At 42.2% G+C, this 19608-nt stretch overlaps 1 protein-coding gene and 1 pseudogene across 1 annotated transcript; both read left to right on the top strand.

Moving 5' to 3' along the window:
- The first annotated feature begins 4752 nt into the window (after positions 1–4752).
- On the top strand, positions 4753–5688 carry LOC131903992 (vomeronasal type-1 receptor 4-like). Its single transcript, XM_059254896.1, has one exon. The coding sequence runs from the start codon at positions 4753–4755 to the stop codon at positions 5686–5688; it is 936 nt and encodes a 311-aa protein (XP_059110879.1).
- Positions 5689–18782: 13094 nt separating this feature from the next.
- Positions 18783–19185, top strand: LOC131894668 (V-type proton ATPase 16 kDa proteolipid subunit c-like; annotated as a pseudogene).
- The last annotated feature ends 423 nt before the right edge of the window (positions 19186–19608 follow it).

The raw sequence follows: 19608 nt of genomic DNA, 5'->3' as shown, positions 1-19608 counted from the left end.
TGTGGGGGTATCTTTGTGGATTTCTGTGGGCCTCTCTAGCACTTTGCTTCTTCCTATTCTCATGTGGTCTTCATTTACCATGGTCTCCTATTCCTAGGGACAAGGATTTTATAGCACAGGAGGAGCGGGATTCCAAACGAGGGATTTGACAGGCAAAATCGTTGGCTTTACAGGAGGAGAACATAGGAATTCCAAGTTAGTCATAATGACCTCAGGAAACAAAGATATGATTACAAAGTGATCATAATGTAGTCATAACAACAGTTATTCATAAAAATCTTTGAAACAAAGTTAATGTTGCAAGATGGTTATAACTTTTTGAAACACAGACATAGTTACTGTTTCCCAAGTAGTATAAAAACCACTTGTAATCAAGGTTAAAGGTGGAGCTTATCCTTAAGCAACAGATGTTAAATCATAAACAGGAATGAACCGAGTTTGCCTTTATTATAAGATGGCTTTTTAGCCTAATATGTAGGCAAGCTTGTTCATCATTCTCTCCTGGACTTATATATTCCTCTCAACTATTTGATAGGTACTTAGCATTATTTATCTGTGTGGGTGGATAAAATATGTAATGTATCAATGGATGCATGGCCTACTTAGAAATTATGCCTGTTTGATTAGCACTTAAAGAACAAAAGTAATATAGGTAACCGTTTTGTCCCCTTTTCCAGGGAATTTCCTTTATATCTAATATTCCAGCCCATTGTTGAGAATAAGGGTGACCTATTTTCCTCTGTCTGAAATTAGGGTTCTATTGTCTGGGCCCAGAGAAAAATGAAAAATTCATCAAAGATGGAGAGGGTGTTAGGACAATGGAGTATTCATGAGAAGCATCTGCTTTGTTGACCCAACTGAAGAGACAAGGAGCAATTACATCAAATGGACTAAATTACATCAGCTTTCAGTAAGTCTGGAGCTTTCTGATTTTTGTAGAACTTCTGAGGGCTTCCACCATGTAGATCATCTTTGGAGCAATTTGTAGTCTTTAGTTGATTGCTAGATGGTGTTGACCAGCTGGGTGGAATTCTGCCAGGACAGATATAGACAAGGGACATAAATTAAAGTTAAGGAACTTAAGAAAAACTTCCATATTTGGATTTTCCCACTCAGGAATAGGTAATATTGGAGACATGCCCAAACCTAAACACATTGATGGGTTAGGTCATAATTTTAAAATTACCTACGTAACTTTAAAAATATTAGCCCTGTGTTAGAAGTTTTAAGTCAAATTATTTTACAGATTTTACATAATTTAACTACATATTAAAAACATAAATTCTGAGGTACAAAAAGCTCATGTAATAGTCTTACAAATTTTGGAATGAGGTTTACACCTTAGCACAATTTAAACAGCTAAATGAATCTAATATTCTAATTTTTTAGCTGCTCTGTTTTCCTTGTTTTCTGCCACAAAGTCAGATGGCTTCTCTGACATAGGACAGAAACTATCCAACTCCAGGAGCACATTTTCAATACAGCAGAACAACATAAAATTATATTTTCACATACCCATCTCAAGGGACATCTGAATCATTGCAAAACTGAACCCAGTGAATATAAAAATGTTAAACCTTGATTATTGAAGTAGCCTTGGCAAGATGCAACAGAGGACTTGGTCCTGGGGCAGTGGAATGCACAAAGCTGCCTAGAGTGGCATACTGTGGAGGAGGGTGTCTAAATTACTTCAGCCTAGTAGTGTGGGAGTGATGGCAGCTAGAGCTTGGCCTGGCTCCCATGTATGTGTGTAACACAGAAACGCATACAAGGGACAGAGACAGCAAAACCTAAACCAATACACAAAATGTACAAGACATGGAGTCAGTGAGAACAAATTAAATACATCAGCAGGGACCATGACAACAACTATTGGGGTCTTCCAGAGTTTCACCATTCAAAAAAAAAAAAAAGAGCTTTTGAAGAAATAGGAGGTTTTTTTTCTCAATCACCTCCTTTCACAACCCAAGCACTAGGAATCCACCAGAGGCTTCTTAGGTTTTGGCTTTCCTGGGTGAAGCAGGTCAGGCTTTTCTTATTTCTGTCTCAGTTCTGGGTAATGCCTAGCATTCTATGTTGTGCCTATCCAATCACTTGGTTCCCTGTACTACAAAAGGTCCTCAGTGTTCCTCAGTGTATAGCCTACCATAGTACCCTAACAGTGTGTGCTCAAGTTCCAGGCCTCCATAATTTCTTGTCCCTCATTCTCATAAGGGCATCCCCAGCATCCCAAGGCATGTCAGAAAAGGAACAGTGCTTCTGAACGAACTCCTAAGTAACCAGAAATTACTAGGTGGACTGTGAAATGTCTCCCTTGTTGCCCTTGATGAGTGAATGTTGGACCTCATCAGATATGCCCTCCCCCTTTTCACTAGATCAGGGTATCAGAGAACAAGAGCAGACAGAACCAGGCATCACTAGAAGAGTTAGAAAGTTCCTATGACTTACCATAGTAGGCTTCCATGAAAAACAAAAGATACTTGCTGTTTTCGTTTTTTATGATACTGCCCTTTGTTCAGACAGTCCAACACACCGAAGTAATGCATTAGGGGCTTTGGAATATGTCTAATGTGTGGATTCCTGGGAGCATCTCTTCAGTCCTGGTGGGTTATAGGATTCCTGAGAGGTCCTGAAGAGTCCAGTTTCTGAATTTTTCCATATGTGTTAGGGTCTTGACCTCCAAATTTTAATCCTAAAGATGGGAGAAGGACCAATAACCCAAAATATCATTGTCAAATTAAGGAAAGCAAGCAATTTTTATTCCGACAAACAAGCTACCTTTGTCTAAGTCAGGGTTCCACAGGCCAGTCTTAGATATAAGGAACACAAGGGTTTTTTTTTTATTTGGGGGGGGGGGATTCTATTTTTTTATTAAGAAATTTTCTATTCATTTTACATATCAACCACAGATTCCCCTGTCCTCCCTCCTCACACCCCCCCCAGCCTTCCCTCCCAACTCACCCCCCATTCCTACCTTCTCCAAGGAAAGGTCTCTCCCCTGGGGAGTCAGTAGAGCCTGAAATATTCAGTTGAGGCAGTTCCAAGCCCCTCCTCCCTGCACCAAGGCTGAGCAAAGTTTCTCATCATAGGCATTAGGTTCCAAAACCCCAGCTCATGTACTAAGGACAGGTCCCAGTCTCACTGCCTGGTGGTCCCCTAAACAGTTCAAGCTAGACAACTGTCTCACTTATCGAGAGGGCCTAGTCTAGTACCATGGGGGCTCCTCAGCTATTGGGAACAAAAGGGTTTTGCAGCTCAGGGGTTGAGATTTTCTAAAGGGGAATTTGGAAGGCAAAACAGTTGGGGTTACAGGAGTAGAACATAAGCATAACAGAAGCATAAGTCAAAATGGCCTTCAGAAAGAAAGACATGATTGCAAAGTGGTCATAAGATAGCTATAACAAAAGACAGTCTTAAGAACATTTTCAAACAAATGTAGGCTTTGGAGATAGTTATAACTTTTCAAAACAAATACAAGGTTGCTATTTCCTGAAAAAAAGCAGTACGTGACTATGTATAGTTATGATTGTAGGTGGAGTATAGCCCAATCTTTGAGAAACAAAAGTTGAATCATAAAGAGGATTGAACCTAGTTTGTCTGAATCATAAGATGGCTTTTAAGCATAAGATGGAGGCAGGCTGGATAATCATCTAACTTGTTATGGGTATGTTCTCCTCCTGTAACCCCAACTATTTTGCCCATCAAACCTACCATCAGAAACCTCACTCTGAGCTATAAAAATCTGTCTTTCTCACATTCAAAGATGAACTCTAGAAACCCAAATAATGGGGAGGCAGCCTGTGTACATGAAACAAAAAGCTTGGTTTATTTAATTCCTTGCTTTCATTAATTTGCCCATGATGATTTGGATCAGTGGTCATTCTCTTTTCATCTTTGAGATTAGAAGTATACCAAAACATAGGGAGAGCTGGTGTTTCCTATATGTCCATTACCTCACAATCACACCAGATATTGGATTTCATTAGCACTATTGGAATTCTTCATTCATTAATTCCTTAGTAAGTGTGATCATTTTCTTCTTGATTTCCATAAAAGTGATTCAATTACTTTCATTCCACTGTCCATTTAAAAGTTCGCCACAAAACGTTTTCTGTGTCTTTACTCCACAGTTCTTTATCTGTGAGAAAAAGTGTGCCTGCCTATGTTTATGTCTGTTTTTATAAAACTTGATGATATATAGCTCTTTTCATAATTCTGTTTTTATTGTATAATAAACATTCTAAAATAGAAGAACAGAAATATCCTCATTATTGTGGAGCTAAATAATCATTTTATGTTTAAATTTCAGATGAGATATGCATGGGTTTCCTTCATGATGTTGCAAGAGTGGTTAAAGACATTTTATCTTCAATATGACTTGTAATTAGAATTTGATTTTAAAATTTGAAACCCAACATCTTTTTTGTTTGTACTCACTGGCCATTGTTTCTGCAACAGCACCGTGGACTTACTGCTAATATTGACATTTTAAAGCAAAGTTCTACAACTTCTTTCAATAAATATGTACAATTAAAGACATCAGAAGTCTCACTGGAAAAATATTTTTTACAAATATTGTTGACAAAATAATTTTGTGAGTTGGAGTCCTGTTTTGTTGCCCACATTATCTTTAAAGTCTTGAGAACATGTGATTTTCCCACACCAAAAACCAGGTCTCAAATTTTCAACTCACTATTTTGCTTAGGGAAGTGATTTTTGGAACTGTTTAAGGAAAACGTTTTAAATGACAGAATGGACCACAAGGACTTGACAATAGGAATAATGTTCTTACTTCAGAGTACAGTTGGAATTGTTGGGAATTTCTCTATTCTTTCCTGCTATCTCATCCATTACTGCACTGAACAGACATTAAAGACCACAAATTTGATTCTTATACACATGTTCACAGCCAACTCCTTGATCATTATTTCTAAAGGATTACTCCACACAATGAGAGCTTTTGGGGTGGTAGAGTTCCTCAATGATTTTAGCTGTGAATTTCTTTTGTATATTCAAAGATTAGGAAGAGGCATGTCTATAGGCACCACCTGCTTCTTGAGTGTTTTCCAGGCCATCACCATCAGCCCTGGGAATTCTTTTTGGTTGTGTCTTAAAATCAAAGCTCCAAAGCACATTGGTCTTTTCACTTCCTTCTGCTGGATTCACTACATGTCAATAAATATGATTTTCCCTGTGTATATGTACACCACGGGGAACAGCAATAATCTGACCCATAAACGTGGCATGAAATACTGCTCCACATCAAGTCATGATGACCTTGGAAGCTCATTATATACAACGTTTTTTGTTCTTCCTGAAATTTTGTTTTCTGTCATCATTGTTTGGTCCAGCAGCTCCATGGCTGTCATTCTGTATAGGCACAAACAACGAGTTCAGCATATCCGCAGCACCAGTGTTTCCTCCAGAACATCCCCTGAGTCCAAAGCCACCCACCGCATAATTGCCCTGGTGTCAACATTTATAGGTTTTTATGCCCTCTCTTCCATCTTACAAGGTTGCATTGCTCTCATATATAACCCTGGTTGGTGGCTAGTGAACATTACTGCAATCATTTCTATGTGTTTTCCTACTTTGGGGCCCTTTGTTGTGAGCTATGACTCACAGTTCCAAGGTTGTGCTTTTCTTGAGACAGGAATCCCAAAACCCATAATCTCACCACAGGTATAAATATTATACGGTCTCTTCCCCAAAATATATAAACTTAAAGATTCTCTTTTTATATAAAACATCAACATACAACTAATCTTATAGCCTCTTACCTTCCTAAGTGAAACTGTACTCTAAGTTTGGGTTTTAATGTTGTTGAAACTTGGACTTGTAATGAGGTGAATGAGACAGGTTGTTCTTTTGTGAGAAAATAGTACTGTTTTCAGAAATATTTCTTCATACAATATCCATTTTACTGTAGCAGTTACAAGTTTTGTACTTTTTTCATTCAAATTTATTGCATCTGAACTAAAACAGAAATATGTCTGAATTTATTAAGAACTGACACATAAGGGTCAAATTTTATAGATTTATCTGTATTGTTATTTCATAAATTGAAGAAGGAAATTATTTACTTACTGACAAACTCTTCTTCACCCTCACCAAGTGTAGTTCATCCCCAAACTTATTCTAAAAATAAGTAACCTGACAATTCTATACTGAAAGTGGTGGACAAAGCATTATGGCCCATCTGAGGAACTATGAGAAAAGTATGGGGAAGTCTCTGTATCTGGTGTTTAAGATTTCCATAAAATAGACCCAGGAATGGCTGCAAAGAAGATGTGTGCCCTAAAGTACATCATAAAACTCAGGTGGTTTCTAGGTGAATGCCTCTACCTGCACAAAATCTCAGCCTTTGTCTACCTACTGTGTTCCCAGCCAGCAACTATTGACAATGGCTAAGTAAGGTTCCTTGGCAGATTAACCCAAACCAACTGCACAATTAGACCTCTCTCTGCTGAGCCATGATAGAAGCAGTTAGTTTCCACATTGTTAATTCTTTGTGCATTTGAAATATGATGACTACTAATTCTGAATTTCCATATTTTTAGATAAAAAGAAACAGCAAATGATCCAATAATCAATAACCTATCACAAATTGTGACTCTAATTATAATTATATTCATTAAATTTATGTTTTATTTTTAATCTACTTTCATTTATTGATTACATTTTTCCAGCTTGATCACAGTCTCTGCACCCTCCCTCCTCTACTTCCAGTCCTTCTCCCCATCTTCCCATCTTCACACACTTCAAATCAGCTCCTCCTCCTTTCTCTTCATAGTAGGGCAGGTTTCATATGTATGACTGCCTGACATGATATATCAAGTTGCAGTAATAACAGGCACCTCCTCCCCTAATGAGGCTAGTGACACAACCCAGCGCCATAGACAGTTGTCTTTCTAAGGGAAACTCTACTCTCATTTTTGGTTTTAATCTTGTTGAAATAAGTACCTATAACAACATAGCAGAAGTGACAGTATAGAAGGATGATGACACACAGAAACAAAAGTTGTGGAAGTATAAACTACATATTGAATTTTGCATTAAGCAGAAGATATCCACAGGCAACCCCTTAGCAGGCACTAAAAGACTCAAAATTACTGACAGTACTGGCAAAGCCATCCTCTGATAATTTTCTCTTATCAGTCTGGGAGGCAGGAGAAAATAATTTTCACATTCTCTGTTCTTCCCATAACTTGGTTTGTGCAAATGATGATATGAACAATATCTGAAGACAGTCACTGACAATCATTATACAATTAGATGTTTAGAAGCATGACACAGGGTAGCTGGGCATGTCAGAGTGAGAAGCCTCTCAGGGAGTCAGGGAAGAGGAGGCTGAGGTGTGTGCAGTGTCTGAACCTTCAGTTAGAAGTGGTCAAATGAGAAGAGAAAATGATATGAAGAGGGGAAGTATTTTACATGTTTTCACAGGTTAGGTTGTCATGGATAGTGACCTAAACTTGTAATCTTCCTGCTAGAAAAAGGTCATTTTAAATCACTTGCACACAAGGACACATTCTATTTCATGCAGGTACTGCATTGTATTACAATTTTTAACTTGATTCTGTTTTGTGTATAACCTTAGCCAAAACATCAAACACTTCATTTTCATACCCTGTGTTACAGTACTGAGGACAAAGTGATCACAGAAGGAAGGTCTGGAAGCATCCGTTATTGGAAAGTAAATTCTGGAACATAAATAGAAGCAGTGTAAATTGATTCAAAAAGACATCCTGTTCTGTGAGATAAGTTAATGAAGGAAATGCTGTTCAGAACTTTTTTATTTAATTTTTTTTACTAATCCATTATGTAGATAGACAATGTGATGTTATCTTCTTTATGCATAGGGAAGTGTCAACTCTGTTTATAATTTTTCCATTCAGCACAAGATCACCACAGGTAAATAACATTTCCTATTTGACTTTAATATGGTATCAGTACTGTGCGCGGCTTTCTTCTACCTGGACCCCCATTAATGACCTGGCTAGAGACCGAGTTATTCCTCCATAGATCACCCAATGGATCTTAAAGGCACTAATATGTTCTGCCATTTACCTCATTCTAATCCTACAATAACATCACTGTTCTGGGGTGTCATTGAAAGCAACATCTTTTCAATTAGAGAAACTGTAGAAAATCAACCTCTAGCAGGCACTACTGGGGCCAGTAATGACTTTGAAGACCTTCAGAGCACACTTCCTGAAAAATTACTTTTAACTAGTCTGATACCTTGAAGAAAACAATTCTCATTTTTGCTGTTTGTTCGCTTCAGGGATTGGTTAGTATAAATATTCCTGTTCATGGAGAATCATTGATAATGGCTGAACATTGTGAAGTTTAGGGCAGTGAGATAGGGTAGCTGTGAGAGGTCAGAATGAGAAGATGGTGCAAGGAAACAGGGAAGAGTAGGCTTCGGGTGAAGAACAGAGTCATACCCATTAAGTTGAAGTGTGCAAAGAAAAAGAAAAAAAGACAAGCTGCATAATCATATTAGAGATGGGAGAAATGAACATGGCTTAAATGCAATGCTAGATTCAAGCTGAAAAGAGGACCAGGAGAACAAGAGAGTTAAGTTGAGGATATAGAGATTGGAAAGGTAGTAAACTGGCTGAGAATCAAGCCACAAAGAAAAATCCTCACTCTCACAGTTAAATGAACAAAGTAGGTAAAATGTCATTCAAAGTACAGAATAAAGTCTACTCCTAGCATGGAATGTCTATGGTGTATAGAAAAGAGACCCAGAAGTCTAGAGGAGGATGTCATCTCTTCACCAATAAGGTTTATGTTATTGAGAGATCTTTAAGCTATGCAAATTTGAGCATTTCTTCAACTAAATTAAGGTGCTGTAAGATTTTGAATTTTGGATTGAGACCTCACAAAAAATTGCCCTGGTCAACACAGCACATTGAGGAAGTAAAATTTTAGGGAATTTTTTTTGTAGGCAAATTTTTTTTAGCTGTCATCCAAACTGACCCAATGCCTATAGAAGAGGGACTGTCATTTTGGTATCCTGAATACATTGAACATTTTAAGACAACTTGAGAAACTTCACTTCAGTTTCAAAGGACACTGTGAATATGTCTGCAGGAGAAGCCATAGAGCTTCCTTTCATGAGGAACTCTGTCACAATTGCACCAGTCTGCAACAGTGGGATAAATGTCCTTCCATCCATAACCTCCTAGTAACCCTGCCTGCAGCTAATCATGCAAATTGTGCTCAACTTATATGAACTTTGTCACAGTTTTCCTTTATATGGTTCAGCAGGCAAAAGAGTCCCTCCCCTGTGACTTACTCAATAATTATTGGTCAACAAAAGTAATAATCAACCTATGAGAGGGTTTGGATTAATTCTTATATAAAACTTGAGATAAAGTTTGGAGTTGGTAGCATGAGGGCCATGCATATGCAAGGCTGTGATTGGTAGAATAGCAATTGGTGTATGACAAATAACTGTGTCTTATAGATGCTATTTAGCTTCTTTTACCTAAAAAATTCCCTAAAATTTTGCTTTATTTATTCTGTTGACCATGAGTACACAGCCTGAGTATTTCCTCCTGAGCACACAAGATCCTCAAGCTTCTGGCCACAGTAGCAACAGCAGTGTCAGTAACAGCAAAGACTGAAGAGTTTCTGGGAATAACCACATATCTGAGACTGGAAGGAGGGAGACAGCAAAGAGCCAATTCTGTGACACAAGATGATTGGATTAGTAGAACAGAGATGAAATGGATTAAGAAACAGGTTATTCTTCCAAGGACCTGTTCCTCATATTTAACCCTTCCTGTTTTATCTCTTTCTACCAAATTTCCACAGACTCCCTACATAATGCCACCAACTGGGAACCAATGGTGAAAAAAAAAGTCAGTTAGGAGTTATTTCATCTACAAACTGTATCAGGAAACAAATGAGACTCATTGAGAAATGATAGATATAGAAAAGGATAAGTGCTCACAGAAAGATAAAATGAACAGAAAGTCAGGTGAACATAGGTGGGCTAAAGGGGCCAGTGTAAAAATCAGGGACTACAGGGTCATGCAATGTGGGTCAAGGTTCACAGGCTAATGGGCAGAGACATTCATTATTTCCACAAAGGTTTTAAAAATGACTGAAAATTCAGCATCATGGTTTCTGAAGTTGTTGGTCATTTGAAAAATAAAAGACTATTAAGAGCTGTGATAATTTATTTGGAAATAGTTGCCAGGCAAGAAGAAGGGAGACGCAGTTGATGGTTGATAGCATTTGTGGAAGTAACTGAAGATAAGAAGGGTGCAGACTGAAGCCCTTGAGATAAAGAAAATGAATGCACACCTCAGAAGATTGAGAGGTAGGTGAGTGCAACACACACTAGAAGGGTTGGATTTCAGTCAAGAATGATGGGTTCATTTTAAACATAATAATCATGTGATTCAGGAGATATAAGATGTGTTCAATTGAATTCTCTCGTCCTGAAACTGGACACCATTGTACAAGACACATACCAAGGATTCTGATGTGGATTTGGATGGTGTAGAACCTAATGGGATGCTATCTGTGCTGGTGATCTGACACATATATTCTTGGGGTTAAGCATCACTGGTCCTGAAAACTGTGCTTTTAACCTTGTTACAGATATCCTTTATATGGTCCTGTAGGCAGAAGAGAGCCTCTATGACACACCAAAAATATTTGATAAACACAAATACAGCAGAGGGAAACCACAGCCATGAAGTGTGTATTATTCCCCATATTTAAAGGCAAATCAAGGAAAGCACCACTAAAAGCATGGAAAAAAATCTACAGTGTGGTGAACGACATCCAGACGGAATAACAAAAGTTCAAAAAAATACAAGTGGCTCTAGGGTATTGGAAGGGGAGTTGACACTTTTGAATAAGATGAGAAACATTTGTGTTATTTTGATAACTTCATGGTGATCAACCTTTAGTCCTTAGTTTTTCTTCAACTAAGCTTCTAGGAAATTTAACTGTTTAATTGTGTTCTGTCATATTGTTTCTTGTGACTCTCAGCACTGACAAGCTGTCAAAAAAAGAAAGAAAAAAGAGAAATAAAGAAAAAAAGGAAGAAATCAGACCTTTGTATACTATAGAGACAGTCATTGAGTATCATTGATACATTAAGGATTTCATAAAAATCTTGAAAAACTTCAGTCTAGCTTCAAAGCATATTTCCATTATTTTTTGGGTGGGAGCTCCACTTCAACTCCTGGCACCCAGGCATCCCTATACCCAAAGAGTCTGAAATGTTCTGGTGAAAGATCCACCTCAACTCCCCTCCCCTATCTCTTTCTCTAAACCCACCCCTTCAAAGCCTACCAAATATAGCTCCTCCCCCAGAGAGTCTCAAGACCGCTCACACAGGGTATATAAGCTGCATCCCAGAAAACAGACACGTGGTTTTTCAGTTCTGTCATCCCTGTCTCCTCTCTGTGGGGCCAGGGAATCACCTGGGAGCACTTTACCCATTAAACCAGGCCTTTTTCTGAATTGATCTGATTTGGATTGCTACATCAGTGGAGAGGCCTATCAGGGTAGAAAAATCTTATCATCTGGAGGTCCCTCCAAGGGGAGACTGATATTTTTCCTCTGGTCCAGGGCCACATGGTAGGAAAACACCCCTCTCGCCTACACCTGCTCTCTGCCAGACTGAGATCGACTCTTAGCTAGGTAAGTTTCCCTTTCAAGTTATTGTCTAGGAGGCCCAGGGCCTCTTTGTTTTTCGAGGTGTCCTGCCAAAGACGTGGCTGCTCCAGGCCCCCAACTCATTCCAGTGCAAAGGGCTGCCTTTGTTCCACCGGACTTGTTCCAGAGCAAAGTGCTGTCTTTGTTCCACCGGACTTGTTCCAGAGCAAAGTGCTGTCTTTGTTCCCTGGGTCCTCCTTCTCCAAAAGATGTTCTATTGAAGAAAATTTCCCACACCCTTCTATTTTGACCCAAGACCAACCACAGTGGACTGATTGTGCGAGGCTTTGTGTCCCTGGCACAGACTTCTGAAATGGGCACTTGAAGCTGGATCCCCAAACACCCCTGGGCTTCCTTTTATAAAAACCTATTCAAGTTGGGGCTATCTGATACCATCTGTCCTGAATGTTTGATTTCTCTGAGCACTAAGGCCTGGCCATAATATGCCCTTGATAACCTATCAAGATGGCCTCTGGAGGGAACCTTAGAATTTTCTGTCCTCTGGGATCTTGAAAATTTTTGTTGGCACGGAGATAAATGAACAGAACTGCCCTATGTCCATGGTGTTTGGGTTCTGCGTCAGCGCCTTCTCTACAGCAGCTAATATCTCATGGCACTGATCTTGTTAGCTTGGGTCAAGGAGTCTCCAGATTCCTACCTATCTGAGAACTGGGATCCTGAAAATTCTGCCCTGACCATGGTGCAGGAGACACTGGCCCCTCCCCTACTTCCTTAACCCCCTCCTACGGAGTCACATGTTCCATTCACTGACCAAATCCTTCCTCCTTACCTGCCTTCTGTTCCTCCCCACACACTGCTCCTCTCTATCCACCAATGCCTCAACCTATATCTTGGTCCCCTTCTACACACTGACCTAATGCCCCCAAATTTTCCCTAGTTTCTTCTCATACTTGGTGTCACCAAATACCTGCTCTTCTCTACCCTCTTCAAGAGGTAGCTGGAGTTGACAGAATTGTCCAAGTCCCCACACCTCTCTCCCTTCAGGACCTCTCACAAATAAGAAAGTGATTGGGTTCCTTCTCTGCTAATCCTTCTGTTTATATCAAGGAGTTCTGTTATCTGTCCTAGGCCTACAGTCTGACCTGGCAAGACCTTTATGTGATCCAGGCCTCCACCCTCATTCCCAAGTCCAGTAGCTAGGCAGTATGCAGACCAAACCCACCTAGTGGACAATACAGCCCCTGTGGGTGAGGTGGCAGGGCCAGCTAAAGAGCCCCACTGGGATTACCAACCAGGTCAAAATAGCCGCCAGAGAAGAAACCTCAGGGTTTGTTGCCTCCTCCAAGGTATGGAAATGGTCTCAGACAAAATTGTTAATTTTGATAAGCTCTGAGAGATTACACAGCTAGCTGACGAAAATCCGGCTATTTTTCTGAGTCAGTTACAGGAGACCATGGTTCAATGTACTTGCCTTTACCCAGCCACTCCTGCAGGAGCCACAGTCCTGGCCACCCATTTCATTTTTCAGTCAGTGCCAGATATTAGAAAAAATTTAAAAAGGTTGAGGAGGGCCCTCAAACTCCCCTACAAGAATTGATGAAAATGGCTTTTAAACTTTTTAATGCTTGAGAAGAGATAGACAAGTCGTCCCAACAGACCAAGCTACAACAGAAGGCTATGCTCCAAGCCTAAGCCTTGGCAGCTGCCCTGAGACCACCAGGGCCCCCCACAAGGGGGACAAGGGAAGTCGGCTACAAGACTCCATCCTGCCAGAGCTTGGCCCAAGTCAGCTCTGCCAGAAACCTGCTTCAAATTCAGCAAACAGGGCCACTGGTCACCATATTGCCCTGACCCCCAGCTGCCCAGGAGGCCATGCCCTGTCTGCCAATAGCCTGGGCACTGGAAATACGAATGCCCCCATGCAGGCTCATCCTCTATGCCATGCCACAGAGGTCCAGCCTCACCAACATTGGCAACCGAGACTCTTCCAGCCTTTGAACTGCTAAGCCTGGTGAAGGACAGATACAGCCTAGACTTGGTGACTCCCATTCCCCTCTCCGAGCCTAGGGTGATGCTACAGGTAGCAGATATGTCCATTGACTTTCTTTTGGACACAGAAGCTACATATTCTGTTTTGACATCTCACTCAGTTCCTATAGTTCCCTTGCCAATTTCTGTCACAGGGGTGAACAGGATCCCTTCCTTCCCACTTAAGACCCTGCCACTTCTCTGCATTCTTGCAGGGAGATTCTTCTCGCACTCTTTTCTGGTTATACCTGCTCGCCCTGCACCTCTGCTTGGTCATGATATTCTCAGCCAGTTTGGGGCCACCCTCACCTTGGCCCTCACAACCTCTCCTGAGTCCCAGTTTTGCTATGGGCCACAGGAATATATCATAAGAACTCAGCTGGTTATGGGAAAGCCACTACCTGAAGAGATCAAGGAATTCCTTCAGAGGAAGCCAAATTCCAAGGAGCATTTGGTGTTATTTGGCTTGTTATATATCAGCTGTCTTCTGTCATGAAAATCATGTGTGCCCTCATAGCTTTCCCAATTGATTTTTTCCTAAGAATTGCTAACAGTGTGGACTAATCACTGTTTGTACATGTATGTTCGAGGTATTTGGAGAACAACCTCAGGAAAGTCTTCCTTCCCCCCAGCCCATCCGTTTCTCCCCTTTCAGCACTGGAATCAGATATTTCCCTTAGCCACATTCAAGGACTAACAGAAACAACAGTCCAGACCACCACATGCTAGTCTCCTGATTTAAGGTAAATTCCACAAGAAGACACCACCTAGGTCAGGTGGACCTTAAATAATAGCTTTACACAATTTAGCTTGGACCCTCCTTTCTTAAAGCCTTACTAACTTTATATACCCCTACTAACTCATTATCTAACCACTTCTAGGAATATTTAGATAACCTTGTGCGCTGACAGCTATGCACAGCCAGAACCCCAGTTTAAGCCTCCCTGTAATTGACATCATTGGCAGCATCTGGCCAGGTCCATCCCCAGATGGAGGAAAGTACCTTATCAGAGATACCTCTGTACTCTCTAAGAACAGACTTAAGTGTCTAGACTACCCATTTGAGGAGGCCTCGTGGATGTGCCAATTAAGCTTTACTTCCTCCTTTCCCAAACCTTACCTCTAGTTCCAGATCTTCCTTTAATTATCACCAGAGGCATCTAGCTGTACACAGGTTGCCTAGCAACTGAGCATACTTTCCCCCACCCTGCAGAAAAATGGCAGAAAGCTTGAACAGATATGGGTCAAAGGGATAAAATGGCAGTTTTATTTTCAGAGAGGCAGGATAGAACTTAGAGGTAAAAGGAGACAGAGAGTAAAAGAGGCATGAAGAACTTGAGGGTGGAGAACTGAAAGGGAGAAGGAGGATTTTGACCAGAGAGTTCATGTGGACGAGATCGAAGACGAGAAAAAGTCAGATGGGGAAGTACTAGCTGGGTAAGAACAAGATTAGAAGGACCTAGATGAGGCAGAATTAAGATGAAAGAATTAAGATAGAACTTAGAGGGAGTAGTAGATAAATATAGAGAGAAATCAGGCAAGAAAGGAGCTAGGCATGAGAACAGAACTGAAGCTGTGTAGACAGGATTTTATCCCAGAGGAATAAAGTCAATGGACAAAGAGCTTGGTGTACTTAGATTCATTTCCCAAAAACAATTCTCACTATTCGTAGTTTTCTCTTCTGAGCCCCTGGGAAGTATAATATTCAGGTGGGTCCTTTTAATATTATACAAGACGTTTTCTTCTCCTCTTAATAGCCTCACAGATTCCTACCCCAGACTGTCCTGTCCCTACTCTCTTATCCAGTGGATCCCCAAGTATAGGATACCTCAGCTCCGGTGGTGGCTACTCACCACCAGCCAATTCTAATTCACCTTAAGGACCCTTCTTCCTTACCTTCCTGACCCGTTTCCTATTTCTGAAACCCATCACTGAGGCCTTCAGTCTATTATCATCCACCTTTTATCTCAGAGACTTTTAATACTTATCGACTCAGCCTGCATCACACCCATTCTTGCTGTATGTAAGTCCTCCAGTGCTTACCATTTATTTCAAGACCTCTGCATCATCAATGAGGCAGTTATTCCAACACGCCCAGTGGTTAACAACCCCTACAACCTCCTGTCTAACATTCCTCCTGCCACCTCCCACTTTACTGTTCTGGATCTAAAAGATGCCTTCTTTACTCTCCCTTTACATCGTGACTCATACTTCCTCTTTGCATTCACCTGGGAGGACCCTGACACCCAGTCCTCTAGACAACTTACATGGACCATTCTCCCACAGGGTTTTGGGATAGTCCCCATTTCTTTGGCCAAGCCCTGGCTTGGGATCTCTCCACCTTTGACTCTGGTCCTAGCATACTCCTCCAATATGTAGATGATCTTCTCTGCAATCTCACTCTGCATCTGTCCCAACAGGCCACCTCTTTGCTCCTGAACTACTTCAGCTCCCTGGGATACCATGTTTCCCCATCTAAAGCCCAGCTATGCTCTCCCACTATGGTACATGTGGGTGTTCAACTCAGCCCAGGTTCTAAGATCCTCACCTCTGACAGGGTCCAAGCCCTCCAGGATTTACAGCCCCCAATGATCACAGATTCTCTCCTTTTGGGGCCTGATGGGATTCTTCCATCACTGGATCCCTAACTTTGCCATTATAGCCAAGCTTCTATACCATGCAGTTAGAGAGACTTCCAAGGGACCCCTCACCCACCCAGGGACTTTCTGCTGCCACTTCTCTTTACTGCAAGATACCCATCTAATGGCCCCCACCCTTGCTAGTCCAGATCCCTCTTTATACAGATGAAAGGTTGAGAGGTTCTAGTCTGGGGTTCTAGTCTGACCAGTCGGGCCCTCAAACCAGGCCATAACATTCTTGTCCAAACAACTGGACCCCGATGTCTTGGGACGGCAGCCATGCTAGAGAGCCCTAGCAGCATCAGCTGAACTCATGCAGCAGGATCTCAAAATCACCCTGTTCCAGCCAGTTATGGTACACTCACTGCCTCTCAGACCTTTTAAGCCTCTCCTCTCTCTCCCTCCTTGGACCCTCACGAGTCCAAGTCTTTCACTTACTGTTTCTAGAAAACCCTCAAATTACCTTGGCCTCCAGTCCTGCCTTAAACCCTGCAACCCTCCTTCCTGTCCCGTCCCCTTCAGGTACCTCCTCTCACTCCTGCCCAGAGGCTGTGGAGGCCTTACACTCACCCCAGCCTGGTCTCCTAGACCAACCACTCACAAACCCCCAACTCACCCTGTTTGTTGATGGCAGTTCTCTTATAGATAGGAAAACACCAGGCAGCATGTGCAGTGGTCACTTCCACTAAAACAATTGAAGCGATCTGCCTGCCTACGGGAACCTCTTCACAAAAGACCGAATTAATCACCTTGACTAGAGCACTCTAGATAGCCAAGGGTCAATGAGCTAACATCTACACTGACTCTAAATATACTCATTCTGTCCTTTGGAGGGAAAGGGGCTTCCTCACTATCAAGGGAATTCCCATAGTTAATATACCTCTTATAGCCAAGCTCTTGGAGGACCTCCAGCTCCCTACAGAGGTAGCCATCATTCACAGCAGGGGGCACCAGTCCTCCAAGGACCCAGTGGCCTTAGGCAATGCCAAGGTTGACTCAGTAGCCTGGGTACTGGCTTCCAGCTCTTCTGGATCAACAGAACATATTTTACTTTTGACACCTTCCTATCAGCCCTGTTATCAACCAGAAGAGAGGGACAAGCTCTTGAAAAAAGGGGCCACACAGACAAAGGATGGATGGTTCTACTTCAATAACAGCCTCACTCTTCCTCAGGACCAGGCACTGTCTATCATTTCAGACATCCACCTAGGCCCCAAAGCTTTGTTCCACTTCTTAGAGCCCCTCTTTGACCCCACGCATATTTCATAGGTCCACTTCTCCTGCCAGACGTGTTCCAAGGTCAATCTACAGGGAGTTCTCCAGATACTCAAGATGTCAGCTTCTACACCAGCTTTGAGGACACCAACCAGGTGATGATTGGCAGGTGGAGTTCACTCACATGCCCACACATTAAAAAAAAAAAAAAAACTCTGCTACCTCCTAACTATGGTTGACACTTTACAGGATGGATAGAAGCTTTCCCTGTCTCCAGAGAAATAGCAGACGTGGTGGCCCAAATTCTCCTGGAACACATTATTCCTAGATTTGGCCTGTCACAGACCATACAAACTGACAACAGGCCAGCCTTTACTTCCCAGGATCATGGAGTTCATGTCAGATGCTCTCAACATCTACTAGGGGAAAGTTGAGAAAGCCAATGGACTCATCAAATAACAGCTCACCAAGCTCTCCGTTGAATTCAGGTTATCTTGCCCCCCCCTTCTCCTTATTGCACTTACCTGCCTCCAGGCCACCCCATGCTCTCCTTCAGGTTTGAGCCCTTTTGAGCTCCTTTATGGAAGGCCCTTCCTCCTCAATCACCACCTCCCAGCGCAAACTCCCCCACTGGCCTGGTACCTCACCTATCTCTCTACTGAGGTCCCTTCTCTGTTCACATGCTGACAGCTATCTCCCTGCCCCAACACCAACAGACCCAACTGCGCCTGATCCTGCCCCACTCTCCCCAGGGAACAAAGTACTCCTCAAACAGCTAGCACCTAAGTCTCTTGAGCCCCAATGGACAGGACCTTATACTGTGATCCTCACCACCCCCTCAGCTGCCAAGCTCCTGGGACATCCATGCTGGAACCATCTCTCCAGACTCAAGAGGGCACCTATTCATGGTCTGTCCAGCAGCTGGGACCCTCCACCCTCTGGTTTTCCAAGATGTCTCAATAAAAGGCCTATCTGCTCTTTTGCTCTGTACATTCAACTTTGCAGTACAATTAGGGCAGATGTTAATAATCTATTTTTTTCCTAGAAACTTACCTTCTTTGCTTCCTCAAGAAACAGATGCCTGAGGTCTCCAGGATGACAACTAACTAGATGCTCCTCCACTCACACCTCCTGCTGAATGTGAGCTCACCAATTCCCAACTGCTATCCCAGCCACCAGCTGAGCTTGCTCTCTCCCCACTTGCAGACATGGCTGCCATCAAGACCAGCCCCAATAACTGTGTTTTTCATTGTCATAGGCGCTTCGGCCACCATGGTCTTTAGCACCATGGGAGCCGCCTACGGCACCACCAAGAGTGGCACCGGCATCGCAGCTATGACAGTCATGAGGCCGGAGCTGATCATGAAGTCCATCATCCCAGTGGTTATAGCTGGGGTCATCAACATCTATGGCCTGGTGGTGGCAGTACTTACCGCTAACTCCGTGACTGATGGCATCACCCTCTACTGGCCTGAATGAGGGGCTGAGTGGCCTGGCTGCTGGCTTTGGTATTGGCATTGTGGGGGATGCCAGGGATCATAGCATTGCCCAGCAGCCATGATTGTTTGTGGGCATAATCCTGATCCTCATCTTCTCAGAGGTGTTCGGCCTCTATGGTCTAATCTTGGCCCTAATCCTCTCCACAAAGTAGCCCTTTTCCACTACCAGTCACAGGATAGATAGAATATAAAGACCACTCCTCCTCATTCCAGAACATTCCAGACTCTTTGGGTATAGGGATGCCAGGGTGTCAGGGGTTGAGGTGTAGCTCCCACCCAAACAATTATGACTTCTGGTGAAGCCACATAAATTCCATTCAGGAGGCCTTTATCTGGGTATAACTGTCCTGACCAGAGGAACTATGGGAAACTTCCTACAGCCATACCTTCTAATAACTCTGTTCTTGCAGATTGCAACAGCATCTATGCATCATGTCATAGCTGTCCTGTATATTGTCTACATGAGAGAAATTTTGATCAACAAGACTGAATTTTATTAGCATTGTGATGGGTTTTTATGTAAAGCTTGTAATTGGGCAATGAATAAGACTTGGAGACTGAGAGTATGGATTGGA

Source organism: Peromyscus eremicus, chromosome 1, assembly GCF_949786415.1.
Source record: "Peromyscus eremicus chromosome 1, PerEre_H2_v1, whole genome shotgun sequence".
Classification (NCBI taxonomy): Eukaryota; Metazoa; Chordata; class Mammalia; order Rodentia; family Cricetidae; genus Peromyscus; species Peromyscus eremicus.
Note: the sequence above shows the minus strand (reverse complement) of the source record. Positions and strands in the feature narration are given on the sequence as shown.

What these genes read in the sequence shown, in the direction of transcription:
- LOC131903992 (XM_059254896.1), top strand. Translation starts at nt 4,753, where the DNA reads ATGGACCACAAGGACTTGACAATAGGAATAATGTTCTTACTTCAGAGT.